General features: G+C 38.1%; 1 protein-coding gene across 1 annotated transcript; it reads left to right on the forward strand.

Annotated features, from left to right (window-relative positions):
• Positions 1 to 1,944: 1,944 nt before the first annotated feature.
• On the forward strand, positions 1,945 to 12,924 carry pde6b (phosphodiesterase 6B, cGMP-specific, rod, beta). The gene is made up of 21 exons (XM_053648856.1): positions 1,945 to 3,394; positions 4,043 to 4,195; positions 4,472 to 4,561; positions 4,990 to 5,130; positions 5,542 to 5,616; positions 5,699 to 5,763; positions 6,475 to 6,541; positions 6,659 to 6,706; positions 8,007 to 8,156; positions 8,277 to 8,420; positions 8,522 to 8,587; positions 8,957 to 9,103; positions 9,274 to 9,381; positions 9,472 to 9,581; positions 10,279 to 10,366; positions 10,463 to 10,563; positions 11,305 to 11,412; positions 11,562 to 11,625; positions 11,707 to 11,781; positions 12,323 to 12,406; positions 12,566 to 12,924. The coding sequence occupies exons 1-21, from the start codon at positions 2,924 to 2,926 to the stop codon at positions 12,791 to 12,793; spliced, it is 2,583 nt and encodes an 860-aa protein (XP_053504831.1). The 5' UTR covers positions 1,945 to 2,923; the 3' UTR covers positions 12,794 to 12,924.
• Positions 12,925 to 19,381: the final 6,457 nt, after the last annotated feature.

Consider the following 19,381-nt stretch of genomic DNA (forward strand, 5'->3'; position numbering starts at 1 on the left):
ACTCAAAGCTTTACATTGTATTGGGGGGGTGGGTCTCCTCAACCACCACTAGTGTGTAGCATCCACCTGGATGATGCAAGAGCAGCCATAGTGCACCAGAACGCCTACCACACACCAGATATTAGTAAAGAGGAGGGAGTCTATCCATCCATCTTCTATACCGCTTATCCTTTTCAGGGTCATGGGGAACCTGGAGCCTATCCCAGGGAGCATCGGGCACAAGGCGGGGTACACCCTGGACAGGGTGCCAATCCATCGCAGGGTACAATCACACACCCATTCATACACTACGGCCAATCAGTCTACCACGCATGTCTTTGGACTGAGGGAGGAAAACCCCGCAGCACGGGGAGAACATGCAAACTCCGCACACACAGAGCCGTGGGAATCGAACCCCCCAATCCTGTGAGGTGAACGTGCTAACCACTAAGCCAGAAGAGGAGGGAGTAATGTAGACAATTAAGAGATAGGGATTATTAGGGGGCCATGATAGATAAGGGCCAGTGGAGGAATTTCTCCAGGACACCTATACCCCCAGTTATACCCCTACACTTTTACCATAAGTGTCCTGAGATTTTTAATGACCACAGAGAGTCAGGACCTCGGTCTCACCCAAAAGAGAGTGCTGTTTTTACAGGACAGTGCACACAGCACTATACTGGGGCATTAGACCCCACACAAACCACAGGGTGAGTACTACCTGTTGGCCTCACTAATACCACTTTCAATAATAACCTTAGTTTTCCACACGAAGTCTCCCACATCCAGGTACTGGACAGGCTCAACCCTGCATAGCTTCAGTGGGACACCAGGTGAAAACTGCAGGGAGACATGGCTCTGGCCGGTACAGTAAGTGGTTGTAATGCAAGTGATCATAAGGTGACTGTCATTAGAACGTGTGCGTATGAAAGGGCACCATTATCAAGCTTATTATAATTATTATTGAATTCTTACAGTTGTTTGACTTGTCACAACAATGACTCAAAAACATGTAGGCCTATATATAATATCAACATGAGTCTAATGTCACTTTTATAAAAAGAATATGTTCTGATGGTGGAAAGTTCAGGAATAAAATGCACACATCTGCTCTGGCAGAACTGTCAGGTCATTAGGAAGTAGGAGCAGTGGCTTTTATCTTTTAGACTGCTCTTAGATGGATCCAGCTATCACAGAACTTCAGACATGCAGTGCAGCCTGTTCTGTAGATCCAGTCACTGGCGTCTCCGCAAACTGCATTGTGCTGCCCCCTCCTGGACACACACTGCACTGCACTCACGCCAACTGTAGTCTGTGTACAGTTATTACCCTGTTAGAAAGTTAGAAATCTTTAGAAATGTTTCAGGTCTTTTTCAGTACATAGGTTATGTCCATCCACACAGCAGCTCACCAGTACTTAACACATCACTGATACTTGTGCTACAAATGTGCTAACCCTGTGCTGGATGTGAGCTAACTGACTAGTTGACTGACCCACTTCTGATAGACCAACAAATCGTTAAATAAATAAATAAAATAAGATCTTATTTACATATTGGTAAAAAATACATGTCAGCTGTAATAAATACCAGTGTATATAGTTGCTTTAATGTTTTGTTAACAATTTAGCACCCTAATGTGGGTGAAGCAAACTGACTCCACTGACAGTTTCTAGCTCTCATTATCTAATCAGCAAACTGAAACAAATCTAACATTATGGTTTATATATATATATATATATATATATATATATATATATATATATATATAACATTAATAGTAATCTCAAATGTTTTATTTATTTGGTTACCCAACCTGACTGGATGGCAATTCAGAACAATCCATTATGTGCATTCTTATACTCACTCATACTCACACTTATAGATTTATGGTGTATTTTACACTGTTTATATTATCTTTTCGTTCTGTATTATTATTTTTATTGATGTTATTGTTGTTGTTAAGCACTCTGTGGGTGAAAAATTGAAAGAAAAATTCACTCGCTTGCTTTGCTTTTCTTTATTAACAGGCTTTGTGCTCACTGCAGCTCACTATAGGGAGGTATGAAGCTATTAATGTTGTAATAATCCTCCTGACCTTTTCCTTAAGATGTTTACCGACTCTTTATATAGATAGGCTATGTACTTCAGATCTGAATTTAGGGATTATTGGTTATGGACATTTTTTTTTTAGCTTATCTTTTATTTACACTCCATGTATATAACTTGGGAGAAATATTGTACATGAGCCACAACTATAGCACTTATTGAAGCTTATCATTTATTTGAATAAAATAAAATAAATAAAATACTGTCTGTTGTACATTGACAATGAAGTAAATTTGGACATGGATTTTTTTTATTATTATTATTTTTCTCTTTACTGATCTCTTGGTGGCAGTGAGGATAGGACCAGGGTGCTGAGATAATCAGCTAGTGGCCTGGCTGAATAGGACTTAGGCATGAGGAGTGTGTCTTTAATAAGAACATAAAGAGCTTGCGGAGCAACAGCCTGGGAGAGGAGACGAGAGACACAGCAAACATTTTTAACTTGCGCCTTTTTCTTTTGAGGCTTTTTTTTTTTTTTTTTTAACTGACAAGTTCTTCACAGTGACAGTTTTCTGTAAACACAGAGAAGACAGACTAGAGAGGATAAAGACTTAAAGAAGTCTGTTGAGGCAGTGGACCCCAGCTTTGCTGCTGATCACCTGATCAGTTTTGCATGAGCAGATCCTTATTCACCTTCAACACTATTAGGGAAACACCTTGCTGACGGTTGGCTAGGACGCCCCTGCTGCTGCAGGTATCACTGTCAGTCCCTCTTTTTCTCCACAGCTTCATAATTATGCATTGCAAAATATAGCTTTTTATTAATTTTTTTAAGTTTTAAGTCAAGACCAGATTTGAACCTCGTTTGAACCTCTTGCGGTGCTTACAAAGCGAAGATGAGCATCAAAAACGAAGATGTGGAGAAGTTTCTAGATGGAAACCAAGAGTTCACGAAGAGATACTTTGCAAAAAAGCTCAAACCTGGAACTGTGGCATCCATCATGAAAGTCCCAGAGTCCAAAGTGGATTTGGACTCTTTTGGGATGATGTGTCAGGTGGAGGAAGGCGCAATATTCTTCGATTTGATCAAAGAGATGCAGGAGAACGTCAACATGGAGAAGGTGATCTTCAAAATCCTGAAGCGAGTCAGTGCTCTGATCCATGCTGACCGATGCAGCCTTTTCATGTACAGGCAGAGGAATGGCATCGCTGAATTGGCCACTCGACTGTTTAACGTCAATGCTTCATCAAAGATGGAAGACTGTGTGGTTCCACCAGACTCTGAGATTGTCTTCCCTCTTGATATCGGAATAGTCGGGCATGTCGCCCAAACCAAGAAACACATCAATGTCAAGGATGTTAAAGAGGTAAGACGTATATTTAAATTTTTGGCATGTTTATTTGACATTTTTATTTTCTTTTACAATGGAACACCATGACGTATTGCTTTGTTTTTATCATATTTGAAATTGAAAAGACAGAAGCACCATTGGCCATCATGCTTCTAGGTACAGGAAGTAGAGGAATAATTTAGACCTGCTAAATCCTCTTGGCATAATCCAGTTATTTCAATATGTCATGACCCTTTCTGGCTTGGGGATTATTTCACCTATGGCATTGTATATTGTGTGTCAGCAAAAAAAGTTAAATAGATCAGGTTTGTATATATATATATATATATATATATATATATATATATATATATATATATATATATATATATATAAAGTTATTCCAGCTTAAGCATGCACTTAAAAATGCATTAAAAAAAAAAAAATTGGTCAGTGTAAAAATATTTCCTACACCACTTGCTATCAGTGTATGTGCATTGATAGGCTATTCATAAAAGACCACATGTAAAGCATAATAGGCGTAATAATAATAATAATAATAATAATAATAATAATAATAATAAATTATAATTCTCCTTGGACTAAACACACAAGGTTTCTTTAAGACTTTCTTTAAGACTGTAAAAAAAAAAAATTTAAAAAAAAATTAACTATTCATTCCAGAATAGCTACTTCAGTACGTTTGTTGATGAGCTGACAGAATACACCACCCGCAACATCTTGGCTACTCCCATCATGAACGGCAAAGATGTGGTGGCGGTCATCATGGCAGTCAATAAAAATAACGGACCCTATTTCACAGATGAGGATGAAGATGTGAGTGACTCACAGCACAGATAAGCCTAAACCTATATTTTTCTACCTGTATAAATGTCTTAAGTGTTAATTTGGTTAAATAATTAATTAAATAATTAATCAAGGTAGTTTTAGGTTCTACTTTGTGCTAATGACCGGAAGGTTGTGGATTCAAATTCACGCACTGCCCGAGAGCCCGTGTTTAAGGCCTTTAACACGGCCCTTAACGTTCAACCTGTATGCACTTCTTGAATTCGGCCTCAGTATCAGTGTAAAGTCTTTGTTTTTCACTCACAGCTTTTTTTAAAGTATCTCAAAGTTGGCACGTTGAACTTGAAGATTTACCACCTGAGCTATCTGTACAACTGCGAGACACGTAAAGGCCAGGTGAGTGTGTCTTGTATGTTCTCAGACCCTCTCAGCTAGGTCGGGGCATTTTAACAACGTTATCTTGATATTGTGATCAATTATGTCAAAGTGCACTTTTCTGAGATGTCATGGGCATCATAAAATCTTTTAAGGACATTTTATTCCGTAGTATACTCAATAACGACTACAGACTCTGGAAGCAGGACGCACATGTTTTGATCTTTAGCATTATAAAATAAAAATAAATAAATAAGTAAATAAAAAAACGTCTTTTTGTAGACATTAAAGTCAATTACTAAGAAAGTTTTTTCTATAGATTCACTAATGTTTTGCACTACTAGTTTGCAAGCAAACCTATATATTTTTAATGCAACAAACTTATGAATCATAGAAATACAAATATTCAAGTATTGTGATGTGAGATTGTTGTGATGTTTTGTGTACAGCTGCTTTTGTGGTCCGCTAACAAAGTGTTCGAGGAGCTCACGGATATCGAGCGTCAGTTCCACAAAGCTTTGTACACAGTACGGGCATACCTCAACTGTGACCGCTACTCTGTCGGTCTGCTGGACATGACCAAGGAAAAGGTGCATCCAAATCAAAAGTGGAAGTCTAGCTATATAAACTATATGAGAAGGGAGTTATGAAATAACTGAAGTCTGGGAGAAAGGCCACACCTAAAGCGCCACCTTCTTCCTAGTTAACTTCGTATAAATCTCTCCGTTGCAACCACTGGTGATGAAATTTGTCCTCTCCTCACCTACTATTAAAAAAATTCATACTCAAAAGTCTTAAGTTGGAGGTCTGGCTATCTGCTGTTCTCACAGTCCTGCCCACGTTTTACATTTACTTGAGGGCGTGATCTGCACTCATGAACTCCTTCCTTCTCATTTGTCAGAGTGCCTGTTGCCAAACTTTAAGTTGATATAAATGAATACATAATGGTTCAACACATGGCTTGGGTCTGACTCTTCTTTCTCACACGTGGTCTTGGACAGGAGTTCTTTGATGTCTGGCCTGTGTTGATGGGAGAGCAAGCACCATACTCTGGTCCCGTCACTCCAGATGGGAGGGTAGGTGATTTAATGACTCTGATGTTTCACTTCTGGTCTTATTAAAATTAACATGGAGGCTCATTTGTTTATTCTCATGCAGGAAATCATTTTCTACAAAGTCATTGACTACATTTTACACGGAAAAGAGGACATTAAAGTCATACCGTAAGTTCTACCTATGGCTACATGCATGTAGAAGTAAGGATGATTAAGATCTCAGTCTGATATAAGCACGACGTTGATTATTTTCCTATAGCGGCGCATCCCAAAGTGTGTTATTCCTCTCATACCACAGTGATTTACAAATGCCAATATTTATTTATTGTTAAAACAACACATCATATATATATATATATATTTTTATCCATTTATAGTATGCCTGTAATGTTGTGGAATGTCCACGAAACAAGTTCCTGTTATCACTTACGTAATAGCAGCTATAAACAGTTGTTCCCCCATCAGCTCCACTTTTTTTCTGTCTCTTGAAGTTAATAAGACAAAAAACTTGTCATATTGCAGAGCAACTGCAAAAAAAAAAAAATGCAAGCACCTTTGTCCTGAAGACTTTATTCCATAAATTCTAAATACAGCCTCACAGTAGACTTCACTTTATCAGTAATTACACATGCTTATTAATCAGTTTATGTTGAGTATCTTTGAATGATTTTTTTTTTTTACTATAGAAAAGAACGAGCACATAAACCATAAACTTAAACATAAACCTTTTGATTTGTAGCTGTATTACTATCAGAGCTGCTGTTATAGAAAATTAATCTTCTGAATTGAGAATTCAACAGCAATGTTCTCTTTTGTTTGTTTGTTTGTTTGTTTGTTTGTTTGTTTGTTTTTTTGTTCAATAAATGATCATTGTTACAGAAATCCACCTGCAGAACACTGGGCACTGGCTAGCGGCCTACCCACCTACGTAGCAGAAAGTGGCTTTGTATGTGTAACCCTTTTTTCATTTTTTGGCACTAAATATAAAAGTCATACAGTAAATTTATTAGGCACTGAAAGCCACACTTTGAACACTTTGTTTTTATTTTCTTCACTGTTTTAGATCTGCAATATCATGAACGCACCTGCAGAGGACATGTTCAAATTTCAGGTAGACACCCAGTTGACTTTTAAAATAGTGAAATCAGGAGGCTCTTGAGTGGGACAGTTGTCTAGCTTAGTATAATTCGCTGCTCTCTGAGTGGGATGGATGGTCTTTGTGTATCCTCTGTAAATCTGAGCAATACTAGCCAATCACAATTTTTTTTTTTTTTAATTCACGTATATAGAATAGGGCACTTAGCACTCTCCTCCTATGATGTTGAAGCCTGGGAACACTCTTCACATGGTGACATTTTGGCATTTTTTTTTTTTTTTAAATGTGATATTTCCCCCCAGAATTACAGGATTTTCTCAACTGAAATGTGTTTCTCTTTTGAATTCATAACAATCCGAAGTAAAGTTCTAGCATTATAAAATCTGGTTCCCTCCAAAGTGAAAACTGAGGAAACGGCGTTTAAATATTTACTTTCGTCTGCAGTACAGGAGCATTACCGACAGTTTGAAAGCCAGTATCTGATTACACTCTAATCATAGCTATGTAACACTTGATCAAAGCGTGGCATTCACTGTGTGGGGAAATCACACATAGCTAATAAGGTTTTAGACATGTTTAGGCAGACTGACTGTTTTTATCATTATATTGTTAAACCCGCTCCTTATCCAGCATTATCATTGCAGGAAGACATATTAGAAAGTAAATACAAACATTTGCAAGTCATTTTGGTGAAATATATTTACGGTGTCATAAAGTTGAGGTGTTAGGCTCCCGAGCGTTACAACAGAAAAGCGTTCATCCTATTATCGGGACACTGCGAGTCTGAGAACGCATAATTAGCCGTGGTCTTGGGGTGTGAAGGATGACGTGCCCTGTCAGTCACTCCTGACACAAAACAATCATGGTTGTCTATATGCGGAAAAATATAGACGAGGGATAGGGATATTCCGACGTTTGACAAGATGCGGTGGCTTCATGAGTCTCAGAGGAAGTACGCGCTAGCTTTCACGTTCCCGCTGGTAGTTGTCATGTGATGGGGAGAACTTGCTATTTGGTTTCGACAAATTTGACCAAATTGGACCAAAATTGACCAAATTGGTAGTGTCAAGGTCATGACCTTGACACTATAAATTTGGTCAGCTGGTAGAGCCAGAATTCAGCCACATTTGTTTTTTTCAAGACCTCCCAAAACATATCTCGGAGGAAACCTGTATTAACTCTTACAGTCAGAGATTGGTTGTTGTCATGCAATTGGTGAGCCTCAGTTAGTGGGTGGGAATCAGAAAAGGCTTAATTGGAAGAAAAAATCTCAACTCTCAAACACCAAGTATGCACTTGTACCTTTGTGTTGTAGAGCGAGGCACTTGATGAAAGCGGCTGGACCATTAAAAATGTGCTGTCTCTGCCAATCGTCAACAAAAAGGAAGAAATTGTTGGAGTGGCAACTTTCTATAACAGGAAAGATGGCAAGCCATTTGATGAGCAGGATGAACAACTAATGGAGGTATATTTCTTTCTTTTTTTTTTTTTAAATCTTGGAAAACCAGCACATTATTACTAACTAACTGCTTGTTTGCTATGTAAACACGAGTCTTGGATTTAGTGAACGCTGTTGATTTTAAAGGCTTTGACCCAATTTCTGGGCTGGTCGGCGCTCAACACAGACACCTACGACAAGATGAATAAACTGGAGAACAGGAAAGACATCGCCCAGGACATGGTGCTGTACCACGTCAAGTGTCGAGATGATGAGATTCAGGATATCCTTGTAAGACTTAGGTGCACCGTATTAAGTCACAAATAATGACATAATCTAGGAAAATAGACCGTGACATTACAGTGCATAATGTTTGTTTTTTTAAACGATAGAAAACCAGGGAGTATTTCGGGAAAGAACCAAAGGACTGTGAAGAGGATGAACTTTGGCAGATCCTGGTATGTACAATCTAACTTGTTAATAAATGTTATTAAAAATATAATATAAACTGGGTAACAATATTACCCCCAGCCCAACACATTGCATTAGCATAACAAAAACAGAAGGGTTCTTGTATTTTATGGTGCAATATTCCGGTTAGATTTGCCAGTAAGTTTTTTTGTTTTTTGTTTTTTTTTTACCGAAGTGAGGGGTTTTTGGCACATTAACAGGTTGGGACACTCAAATGAATTCCACTAAAAGGGTTTAATCCAAATAAAAAAGTTTGTGTAATATTTTCGTCTGTCATTTTTTAAGTAAATATTAGATCTAATTACATCTATGCAGAGTTAACTGTTTCCTTCCGTATCTCGTATCTCTTCATGTAGAAGAAAGAACTTCCAGGGAAAAATAAATTTGAGATATACGAGTTCCGGTTTTCCGACTTTGACTGCACAGAACTGGAATTGGTGATGTGTGGCATCCAAATGTACTATGAAGTTGGTGTTGTGAAGAAGTTTCAGGTCCCTCAGGAGGTCAGAATTCATGTCGATTATCAGTGGCTTTGTTAACTAGCACTCTTTCTAAGATACAACTTAATACATAGAACTCAATGTTTACTTGCATTGTCTCTGTCCAGACCGAAAATCAGTTCGGAATGTGAGCACTCAGGTATCTAATGACTTTACAACATTTTCTCCATTAGGTTCTAGTGCGGTTCATGTACTCAGTGAGCAAGGGCTACAGAAAGATCACCTATCACAACTGGCGCCATGGCTTCAACGTTGGACAAACCATGTTCACATTACTAACGGTATGAAGGTCTTTACGCAACACTTTAGCCTCAATTTGAGACTTGATCCGGTGGGATCTATAATTTGGGTTGAATTATGTGTGAACTCAGACAGGGCAGCTGAAGCGATACTACACAGATTTGGAGGTCATGGCTATGATCACTGCTGGATTCCTACACGATATTGACCACAGAGGCACCAATAATCTGTACCAAGTGAAGTAAGTCACTCTCACTAACCGTGTCAGAATATGAAAATAAAGCATACGCATATAAATAACTCAAGCTTAAGTTACAGTGCTGTGGAAAAGTATTTGCCCCGTCCTTATTTCTTCTGTTTGAGGATCATCAGTGTGTGTTTTGGTAAAATTCAGGTGAGCCTTAATGCTCGTCCGGGTTAGCAGTGGTTTTCGCCTCACCACTCTTCCATGGATGCCATTTTTCCCCGGTGTCTTTCTGATAGAGGAGATATTGGAGGAATTTTGGAAGGTCGGCCACTTCTGGGAAGGTTCACTACTGTGCTGAGTTTTTCCATTTGGAGATAACGGCTCTCACTGTGGTTCTTTGGAGTCCCGAGTCTTTGAAATAGCTTTGTTTTAACCCTTCCCAGACTGATGTATTTCAATCACCTTCTTCCTCATCATTTCTGTCAATTTTGGCATAGTGCGATGGTATTGGATAACTTTTTTGCTTCAATAAATCGCATTATTATTTTAAAAACCGTATTTTGTGTTTACTCAGCTCGCCTTTGTTTTATCTTAGATTTTGGCTACATTTTTCAAACGGTTTAGTACGAGATATTCATAAGAAATCAGGATGGGGGCAAATACTTTTTTCATAGCACTGCATATTTTGCATAAACCACATCTGTTGTGATTTCACAGTGTCTCAGTTGTGTCGTTTTTAATATGTTGTTAGATCCCAAAATCCATTAGCAAAGCTTCATGGTTCATCCATTCTGGAGAGGCATCATTTAGAATTCGGCAAGTTTTTACTTGGAGATGAGGTAAAAAAAAAAAAAAAGAAGATAAAATAAAAAATGGTTGCGAAATCTTTCAGACTGCTATACAAAACGACGTTTGTCATCTCCCTTTGTTCGCAGTCTTTAAACATTTTCCAAAACTTGAACAGAAGGCAGACGGAGCATGTTTTCCACCTAATTGACATCGCCATTATTGCAACTGACCTTGCCTTGTATTTCAAGTGAGTAAACATTTACTTCATCGGTTGTATTTTTTTTCCCACACTCTTTAAATGATAACTATGGTGTATTTAAGGAATGAAAAGCCTCCATGTCGTGCTGTTATAGGAAAATAATCAATGACATGGTGATGTAATGAAACAGAGTTATTGCTCCATTCTGAAAGTGGATTACTTTCCTATAAGAGCACATCCTAAAATGTTTTATATACCAAAGCAGTTTGCTAACGATTACAGTTCTTATTTATTGAAGATCGACGTTAAATTCATTTATAGTTACATTTAATATTGTGGAACATCAAACCATGTTAGAAAACTTAAAGAAATACTAACGTATTAGAACCACCACATTAAAATAAACCTGTAATTTGCAGCCGCACTAGTGTCAGAGCTCCTGTTATAGAAAATCAATCAACACCTTCTGACCAATCAGAATCCAGAATTCAACAGCGCTGTGGTATACTTGCATATAACAGCTACAGAATAGAATCAATAACCAAAAGAGATTTTTTTTTCTAGCACCAGCAGTTATGAAAATGATCATGTGTCCTAGTTTGCAAGTCCCAATTATGAAAAGGAAAAATTCGGTTGTTATGTTCCTCCTAATTATGACTTCAAGGGACATTCATATGCACCTTTTAGATTGGAAACTTGTATTTATGATATTTCGGATTTTCACATACGAAGGCATATGATTAATTCAAATCTTGACTGTTTCAAAATGACCTCTCTAATGTGAAACAGGAAGAGGACAATGTTCCAGAAAATTGTGGATCTTTCTGAGACGTATGAGGACGAGAAGAAATGGGTCGATTTCCTTTCTCTGGAAACGACGAGGAAGGAAATTGTAATGTGAGCGCAAACATCGCAATGGGTCACAAATATATAAACATAAAAAAAGAGATACTTCAATTGATGGCTTGTTTTTACTGCTGCAGTAAGGGCATTTTGTTCATTTTTTTTGTTTTGTGGATATGGCTTTGCTTACATGGAAACAACAGGGCCATGATGATGACTGCTTGTGATCTGTCAGCCATCACCAAACCATGGGAAGTTCAGAGCAAGGTGAGTGTGTCTGGATGGAGTAATCTCGTCAAAACAAAAAAATTCTGGAATTCAGATGTATAACTTTTTGTGTCTACCCAGGTGGCACTCTCTGTAGCAGCTGAATTCTGGGAGCAGGGTGACTTAGAGAGGACTGTACTTGAGCAACAACCCATTGTGAGTCTCACATGCTTGGCACCTTGTCCTACAGTGGTAGCATTCCTTAGATGATCCTATTTCCTAGTCTGCAAATCATAATGAATAGCGGGTAAAGGTCGGGTATCAAAACTGTTACTTAAGCGTTAAGTCCGTCTGTATTGAATGTATTTTCTCCCAAGGTGTGGTTCAGGTAAGAACACAAAACTCACACTCGGGTAGAGACCAAAACAACCGCTCCATCTGAGACGATCTGAGTGAGGCGGTCTCAATCCGGTTCCAATTGAACTCTAGTGCGGTTCGAGTGAGAAAGTGACTCCTAATCAACTAAGTGAACCAAGCACGTTGTGTGTTTGGGTTGCAGGTGAAATTCTTCAGCAGATCAGCTGCTAAACTGATCTGTGAAGCGCAAACTGAGCCAAACGCACCAAGCTGTAGTGCTACAAAAATACCATGGGCACTAGAGATTTGTACTGATGTCATTTAGTTAGTTTAATTATGTGCTAAAGTGAAAAATATTAATACTTGTTGCATAACTGATACTTGTTCGTTCTCATTTTAGCCCATGATGGACAGGAACAAAGCTGCAGAACTCCCTAAGCTTCAGTGTGGTTTTATAGACTTTGTCTGCACTTTTGTCTACAAGGTATTATTTAGGAGACATCTCTAATTAAACTGCTTAATTATAATTAATCTCAACTGCTAAAGCTGCATTATATTCTGGTTTGAAATACCAAAAAAAGAGCTTGGAGCGCTAAAGGCAAATGAGGCAAATAAAAGTATTACATGAACATATCCTCTGCAGGAGTTCTCACGGTTCCACAAGGCCATCCAACCCATGTTCGATGGCATCCAGAACAACCGAAAAGAGTGGAAGGCTTTACAGGAGGCGTATGAGGCGAAGCTAAAGGAGGCTGAAGAAGCAGCCAAGGCGAAAGCAGAAGCAGAAGCAGCTAAAAAAGGTTCGGCAAAGACATCACATAAAATTCTGACTAAATATTTGCTTCATTTGTTATTGAAAGTGAAAAAATAGGTGGCAAACTAGGTTACATGCATCAATCAGCCATAATATTAAAACCACTGACAGGTCAAGTGAATGGCATTGATTATCTCATTACAGTAGCACCTGCTGAGGGGCGGGATATAATAGGCAGCAAGTGAACAGTCAGTTCTCGAAGTTGATGGGTTGGTAAGCAGAAAAAATGGCCAAGCGTAGAGATCTGAGCGTCAAATTGTGATGGTAAGATGACTGGGTCAGAGCACATGATCATGGAGAAGCAGTAAAAAGATCTGTTTATCTGGGAAGTTTAAGAAATACTTCCTGGGTGAAGCTCCTTCATGATGTTGGCTGAGAGAGAATGCGCAAAGTTTCTTCCGCAATACTGTTCACAATTTAAAATACAATAGTTTTCATTCATTTAACACTTTTCTCGGTCAGTGCATCATTCCATTTGGGTTATGTCCTAGTGTTCATATCTTCATTATTATGCTAAAAAAAAATAGTACAAAATGAAGACCTTCTATGATCAGGGATGTACAAACTTTCGACTGGTAGTGCGTATGAAATACACAATGTGACAGGGCGCATTGTGTATTTCATAGAAGAGATTATACATGGTGCTGTTTTTGTAAAAATGTTTCTTTTGCTTCAACAGCTGCTGCCAATAACCCATCATCATCGGGGTCCAAGACCTGCTCAATCTGCTAGAACTGAATGGCCATTAGAGAAGGCAAGGTATGTTAGGGATTCAACACAGCCACTGAAATGGATGGCACATGGTGAGAGTGGCCTCACCCCAGAACAGAGGGACGCTGGGAAACACTGAGCAGGACAATGCATCACATGCTTCCAGTATGCCACTAGACCAACTGGGGCCTGACAACAAATTTCTGTAGACACAAACCAAGGTGACTGAGTTTTGCCTCCGGTTTGTACCATCATTGGGTTGTAGTTTTTGGTTAAATCCATTCTCGTTGTTATGTCACATGATCACTGAGTCTTGTATGTTCTTGAGCAAATCCATAAGTGGAGTGTGTCTATTGTGAAGATTAGGCATCAAATATGATAGCTATGAGGTGATACTTGTTGCTTCTTTGTAAAGTACATATACCAGTTCTTACTATTGTTCAAGGAAACAAGTGTGTTATATGAGCTGTGTTCCAGTCTTACGAGTTGCATGCTTTAAAGGCTCCTGTATCATTGGGCAGCATTTTACCTGAAAGGCAACCTTGGCAGGCATCAAGTTTGGGTCACATCATACATCATTACTGAAAGCATCTGAGAATGGATCCCAAACTAGCTGCAGCTAGTGATGGATGACAAACGTGTTGGTAAGGTGTTGGTCCACCACGAACCACTAGAACAGCTTTAATTTTCCCTGGCGTAGATTGTACAAGTCTCTGGAACTGTACTGGAGCGATAAACACTGTTCTTCTAAACGATATACCCAAAAAGATTTTGGATATTTTTGATGATGGTAGTGGAGAGCACTATAAAGTCAACTTTACACTGTGCTATTTTGGGTCTGATTTTACTGTCACAGACAAAAAAAGTCGCACATTGTAAAAGAATTCTTTGGGCGTGGGATGAGACAGCCGATTTAGAGCCACTGGAACAAGACGGCTAATGACAAAATTCTGACAGCGTGAGAAGGTTTTTTTTATTAAACGATCCTGGGAAACACCACACCCATCAGGAAATGTTTTATTTTAGGAACAAAGGGTTTGCAGTGACAGTTCCCTTTAAGCGAACAAGTGGACCCAAGCCATGCCTGCAAAAATAAACGCCCCCCTCAGCATATCAGAGCCACTCTAATTTCCTTTCATTTGTTTCCCGACCGTATGTTTCTGGTATTGAACACAACTAGGCTACTCTTTGCTTAAAAGCATAACTAGATAGCGAACTTAATATCCACAAATTAACACATTTGAACGCAAAAATAAATGCTAGTTACAAGTTACAGTATGCAGTTCATTTATACTATATATCCAAACTGTATTCCTCATCAGAGTGACAGTTTGGTACTTGTTGCACTATTTTATGGTGCTCTGATCTGACTAACAGAATTATGGGATTATCTAGACCAAGAAGGAGATGCAGATGCTGTCCAGTCCTCAAATTTGTACCAGCATAAAGAACTCAGAGAGCAGCATGTAATTGCTGCTAACAATGCTAACAATGCTGCCTGCCTAGGTAACTGCCTTCCAGTGGAACACAATAATGGTCTCAAGACCCACAGAGTTCTCCAAAATATAGATGAAATGTATATGTAATGACCCAAAAAAAACAAGCAAACAAAAAAAACGAATATGAGTGGGTAGTGACTAACAAATGTGCTCATGATATGTGCTTGTTTATCAGTCTACATCACTAGAATCATTTTAATAGCATCATTTTAATGTACTTTCTATGAATTTCCATCATGGCATTACATCAAGTGCTACCATACGTGTGCTTTTTCATACGTGTGAGTTTACACTTGTGAAGGAATACCAGTGCCAGTGGCCTTCATACCTCTACTCATATCTCATTTCTATCAACTGTCTTCTCAGCCAACTTGTAATGACACTAAACCTACAGACGTTATGGCTGTGTGTGATATCGTGAAGAGTATTTAAAAAGCAGTACAATGTCTCTAATTTTCCAGCGATGTTTAAGGAGGACGAAGTGTCTTTCCTACAGTAGGAACATCTACAAAAATTTGCAGACATCGATTGTAAATCTTAATTATGTCAATGAACAAATAGACTACTTCAGGTTTAGAAGGAAAGCATGGCATTATGGTATAATGGTATATTATGACAATTAACTTAAGCTAGTTTATTTTATGTAGAGTAAACAGAATACGGAACAATCCATTGTTCAGAAAAGGTCTTGACTTGAACGGGATAAATCAGGGGTCCATGCACCAGAGGTGCTGGGACTCTTTTGTTTGAATTAGGATTTTTTTGGTTGGTTGTGTTGCTTTTATGGGTGCTGTTACATATGCAGTGTTTAGTCTGTTTGGATGGAAACCTGGTGTGTTCTCCCACTTGGTGCAGTTCTTTAGGCAGGTGAGAACACAGCAATCACACGTAGGTCCGAGTGAGTGTTAACGTGAAAGGCTTTGGATCCACTGCGACCCTGACCAGGACAAAGCGCTTACTGAAAATGAACGAACACGGCGCTGTGTTCTTTGTGCTCAGGTGATTTTTCTGATTTATACACACACTTGGTAAAACTTTGTTTATCTTTTTTTCCAAGCACCGTATTTTGGATCAAAGAAAGTTTATTTTATTTATTTATTTATTTATTTTTTAAATGTATGATTATGTAGTAATTATGTGCAGTTTGGAACCAAATCAAATAGCAAACGCTCTGATTCAAACTCAACAAAAAGACTGATAGGTGTCTAAGCGCCCTAAAAATCCCTCTCTAAAGCTATCTCTGTATGTTATGAGAAATAAAGTATGCATTTTTATGAACTTGGAAGGTTTTCATTTTTAATCTGCTTTTTTTATTTTAAAAACTATGAATGGTTTCCTTAATTCCACACCTCACACATTTTATTTATAGAATAAAATCATACTTTTTTTTTTTTTTTCAAGCGTGTAATTACAGTTCTAGCAAGATTTGAAATGTTCAGGTATGTAAATAATCCTAAGAGGTTAAAATTCAGTTGCTCTCTAAGATTTTGTTGGTGGTATATTTTTAATACTCTCTCTCTCTCTCTCCAGCAGCTCTTTAATCAGAGTGTCATGTCACAGCCAAGTATGAGCAGCGACTCATGTCTAGTAAATCCTCTTATCTAATACAAACTATCAGCAGTTTCCAGTCTGCTCAGTGCTCATCTGCCAAGGTTATATTAGGAACTGCAGCTCATCTCTTAGTAAAGACAAAGACAAAAGTTCACAGTTGATGCTGCAGCTGCTGTGGTCACGTATTTAATATTTGAATGATTATGTTGTTCATTTCAATGGCCTGAATGTCGCATTATTACGACACATTATACAATATAACATTTCTTCAGATTTAAATCCTTGAAGCTGTTTTATTATTTGTTTGTATTTTTTTTTTTGTAGCTGTTGCAAAAAAAAATAAAATAAAAAATCAGGTTGCATAAAATAATAGTTTATCACTAGGAAAGTGATAGTGATGGCTAAAACCTGCTAGAAGTGTCTTGTAAAAAAAACTCAGCACTTTTTTGTATTGGACTGTGACCTGAATCCTGGGATTTATGCTAAACCGCGTATGGATTACGCAGCTGCTGTCCCTCTTTAAACCTCGGCGTTGTGGTGCTGAAGGGCAGCAGTGATAGCTGAACGGCTATCTTTACTGTTTCATAAATGGGTTAGGAATATGATTGTGAAGATTTATTATAAAATTGAGTGACCAGTGTATATGCAGCATCTTTGGGCATAAAAGGCTAATAATAATTGTATCTATTATTTTCATTTCATACTTCTTTATTATTTTATTTGAATGAAACTATAAAGTATTTGAATCTTTATTTAATATTTAGTTATTTTATTCATTAAGAAAAAGTAAAGCAGATTGGACTCAGAGTTTCAAACCAGATTTAATAGGTGTAGATGCAAACGATCATTTTACACAGAAATGGCCTCTGTCTTTCTTACAATCTTACTTTTGTGATTATTCAACTGTGATGCGTTTTGTGACCTTCAGTGAGATAACTATGAAAGCTAATTCTATGCTTTCTCATAACTTAGACAAGGGGCAACATGGAATTGGAAAAGGATAGTAGCGCTATGCTGGATTCGTGTGGAATTTATTTCAGCTAATTCACGATTTCCCACACGGACCTAAAAGGGATTTTTAGACAAGTACTTTTAAACTATTTAGCAATGACCCTGAAAAATATTTGAAAAATTGTGTATCAGTGTGTAATGACTGACTAGCACAAGCTGCGTCGAGATAAAAAAAAAAAAAAAGACAATGTAATGTAAACATTTCATTATGTGCTAAAGATTGCTGCATGAAGTCATTCATCATTAAGAAAGCATTATTTAAGTATACACCGATCATTAAAACCACTGACAGGTAAAGTGAATAACATTGATTATCTCGTATTAATGGCACTTGTCAAGGGGTGGGATATACAGTGCTGTGAAAAAGTATTTGTCCCCATTTCTTCTGTTTTTGTGTATATCTCATACTAAATAGTTTTAGATCTTCAAATGAAGTACGACATAAAATTGGAGCAAAAAATATTTATCACCCATGTGAAAAATTAATTGCCCCCTTAAATTAAAATCTGGTTGTGCCACCTTTAGCAGCATTAACTGCAACCAAATGCTACTGATAACTGGAGATCAGTCTTTCACTTACTTCTAGGACTAGGATTTACTCCTGTGCTTTGGATCATTGTACAGTTTTACTGCATAATCCAGTTGCACTTAATTTCAATTTACGGACTGAAGACCGGACATTCTCCTTTAGGATTTTCTGGTAGAGAGCAGAATTCATGTTTCCCTCAATTCTTGCAATTTGCCCAGGCCCTGAAGCAGCAAAGCATCCCCACACCATCACACTTCCACCACCATGCTTGACCGTAGGTATGAAGTTCTTTTTGTGGAATTCTGTGATTGGTTTATGCCAGATGTAACGGGACCACCGTCTTCCAAACAGTTCCACTTTCAACTCATCAATCCACAGAACATTCTCCCAAAAGGTTTGAGGATCATCAAGGTGTGTTTTGGCAAAATTCAGATGAGTCTTAATGTCCTTCTGGGTTAGCAGTGGTTTTCACCTCACCACACTTCCATGGATGCCTTTATTGCCCAGTTTCTTTCTGATAGTGGAGTCATCTACAGTGACCTTTATTGATTCAAGAGAGGCCTGTAGGTCCTTTGATTTTGTCCTTGACTCTTTTGTGACTTCCTGGATGAATGGTTGCTGTGCTCTTGGAGGAACCTTCCACTTCGGGGAAGGTTCACTACTGTGCCTAGTTTTTCCATTTGGAGATAACAGTTCTTTGGAATCCCACTCATTTTGAAATATCTTTGTAACCCTTCCCAGACTGATGTATTTCAATCACCTTCTTCCTCGTCATTTCTGGAAACTCTTTCAATTTTGGCGTAGTGTGTAACTGGGTAAGACCTTTTAACCAACGTCATGCTGTTGAAAAAGTTCTATGTAAGTGCTGATTTGATTGAACAGGGTTTGCAGTAATCAGGCCTGGTTGTGTCTAGTCCAGCTGAACCCCATTATGCTTACTACAAAAGCTTACTACAACAGACTACATTGCATGGCAAAGTAATAGTTGATTGTCAATATTAAAAATAACAATTCATTATTGAACATTGAGCTATTGAACACTGGAATTTATATTGTTTTTGTCATCGCTTGGCATCATGCTTTTGTTTTTATATATTAACGGCAGCTGTAGTTTGGACAACACTGGTACACTGGTGCGACACTGGTATTCATTCCAAATGAAAGAACCCGTTTAAATATAATCTTTATTAACTAGAAGAATTGTAGATACTGGCAATATTGTTGGATATCCTCTGGATGTAGCCCCCCACCCAACACACACACACACACACACACACACACACACAATCAGACTGTGTCTAACTCCACAAGACCTCTGAAGTTGTGCTGTGGTATCTGTCACCA

The sequence above is a fragment of the Ictalurus furcatus genome, chromosome 18 (assembly GCF_023375685.1).
Source record: "Ictalurus furcatus strain D&B chromosome 18, Billie_1.0, whole genome shotgun sequence".
Lineage (NCBI taxonomy): Eukaryota > Metazoa > Chordata > Actinopteri > Siluriformes > Ictaluridae > Ictalurus > Ictalurus furcatus.

What these genes read in the sequence shown, in the direction of transcription:
- pde6b (XM_053648856.1), top strand. Translation starts at nt 2,924, where the DNA reads ATGAGCATCAAAAACGAAGATGTGGAGAAGTTTCTAGATGGAAACCAA. An exon ending in AGTTTCAGGTCCCTCAGGAG is followed by an intron (nt 9,104 to 9,273) that starts GTCAGAATTCAT and finishes TTTCTCCATTAG; the next exon opens with GTTCTAGTGCGGTTCATGTA. An exon ending in TACTTGAGCAACAACCCATT is followed by an intron (nt 11,782 to 12,322) that starts GTGAGTCTCACA and finishes TTCTCATTTTAG; the next exon opens with CCCATGATGGACAGGAACAA.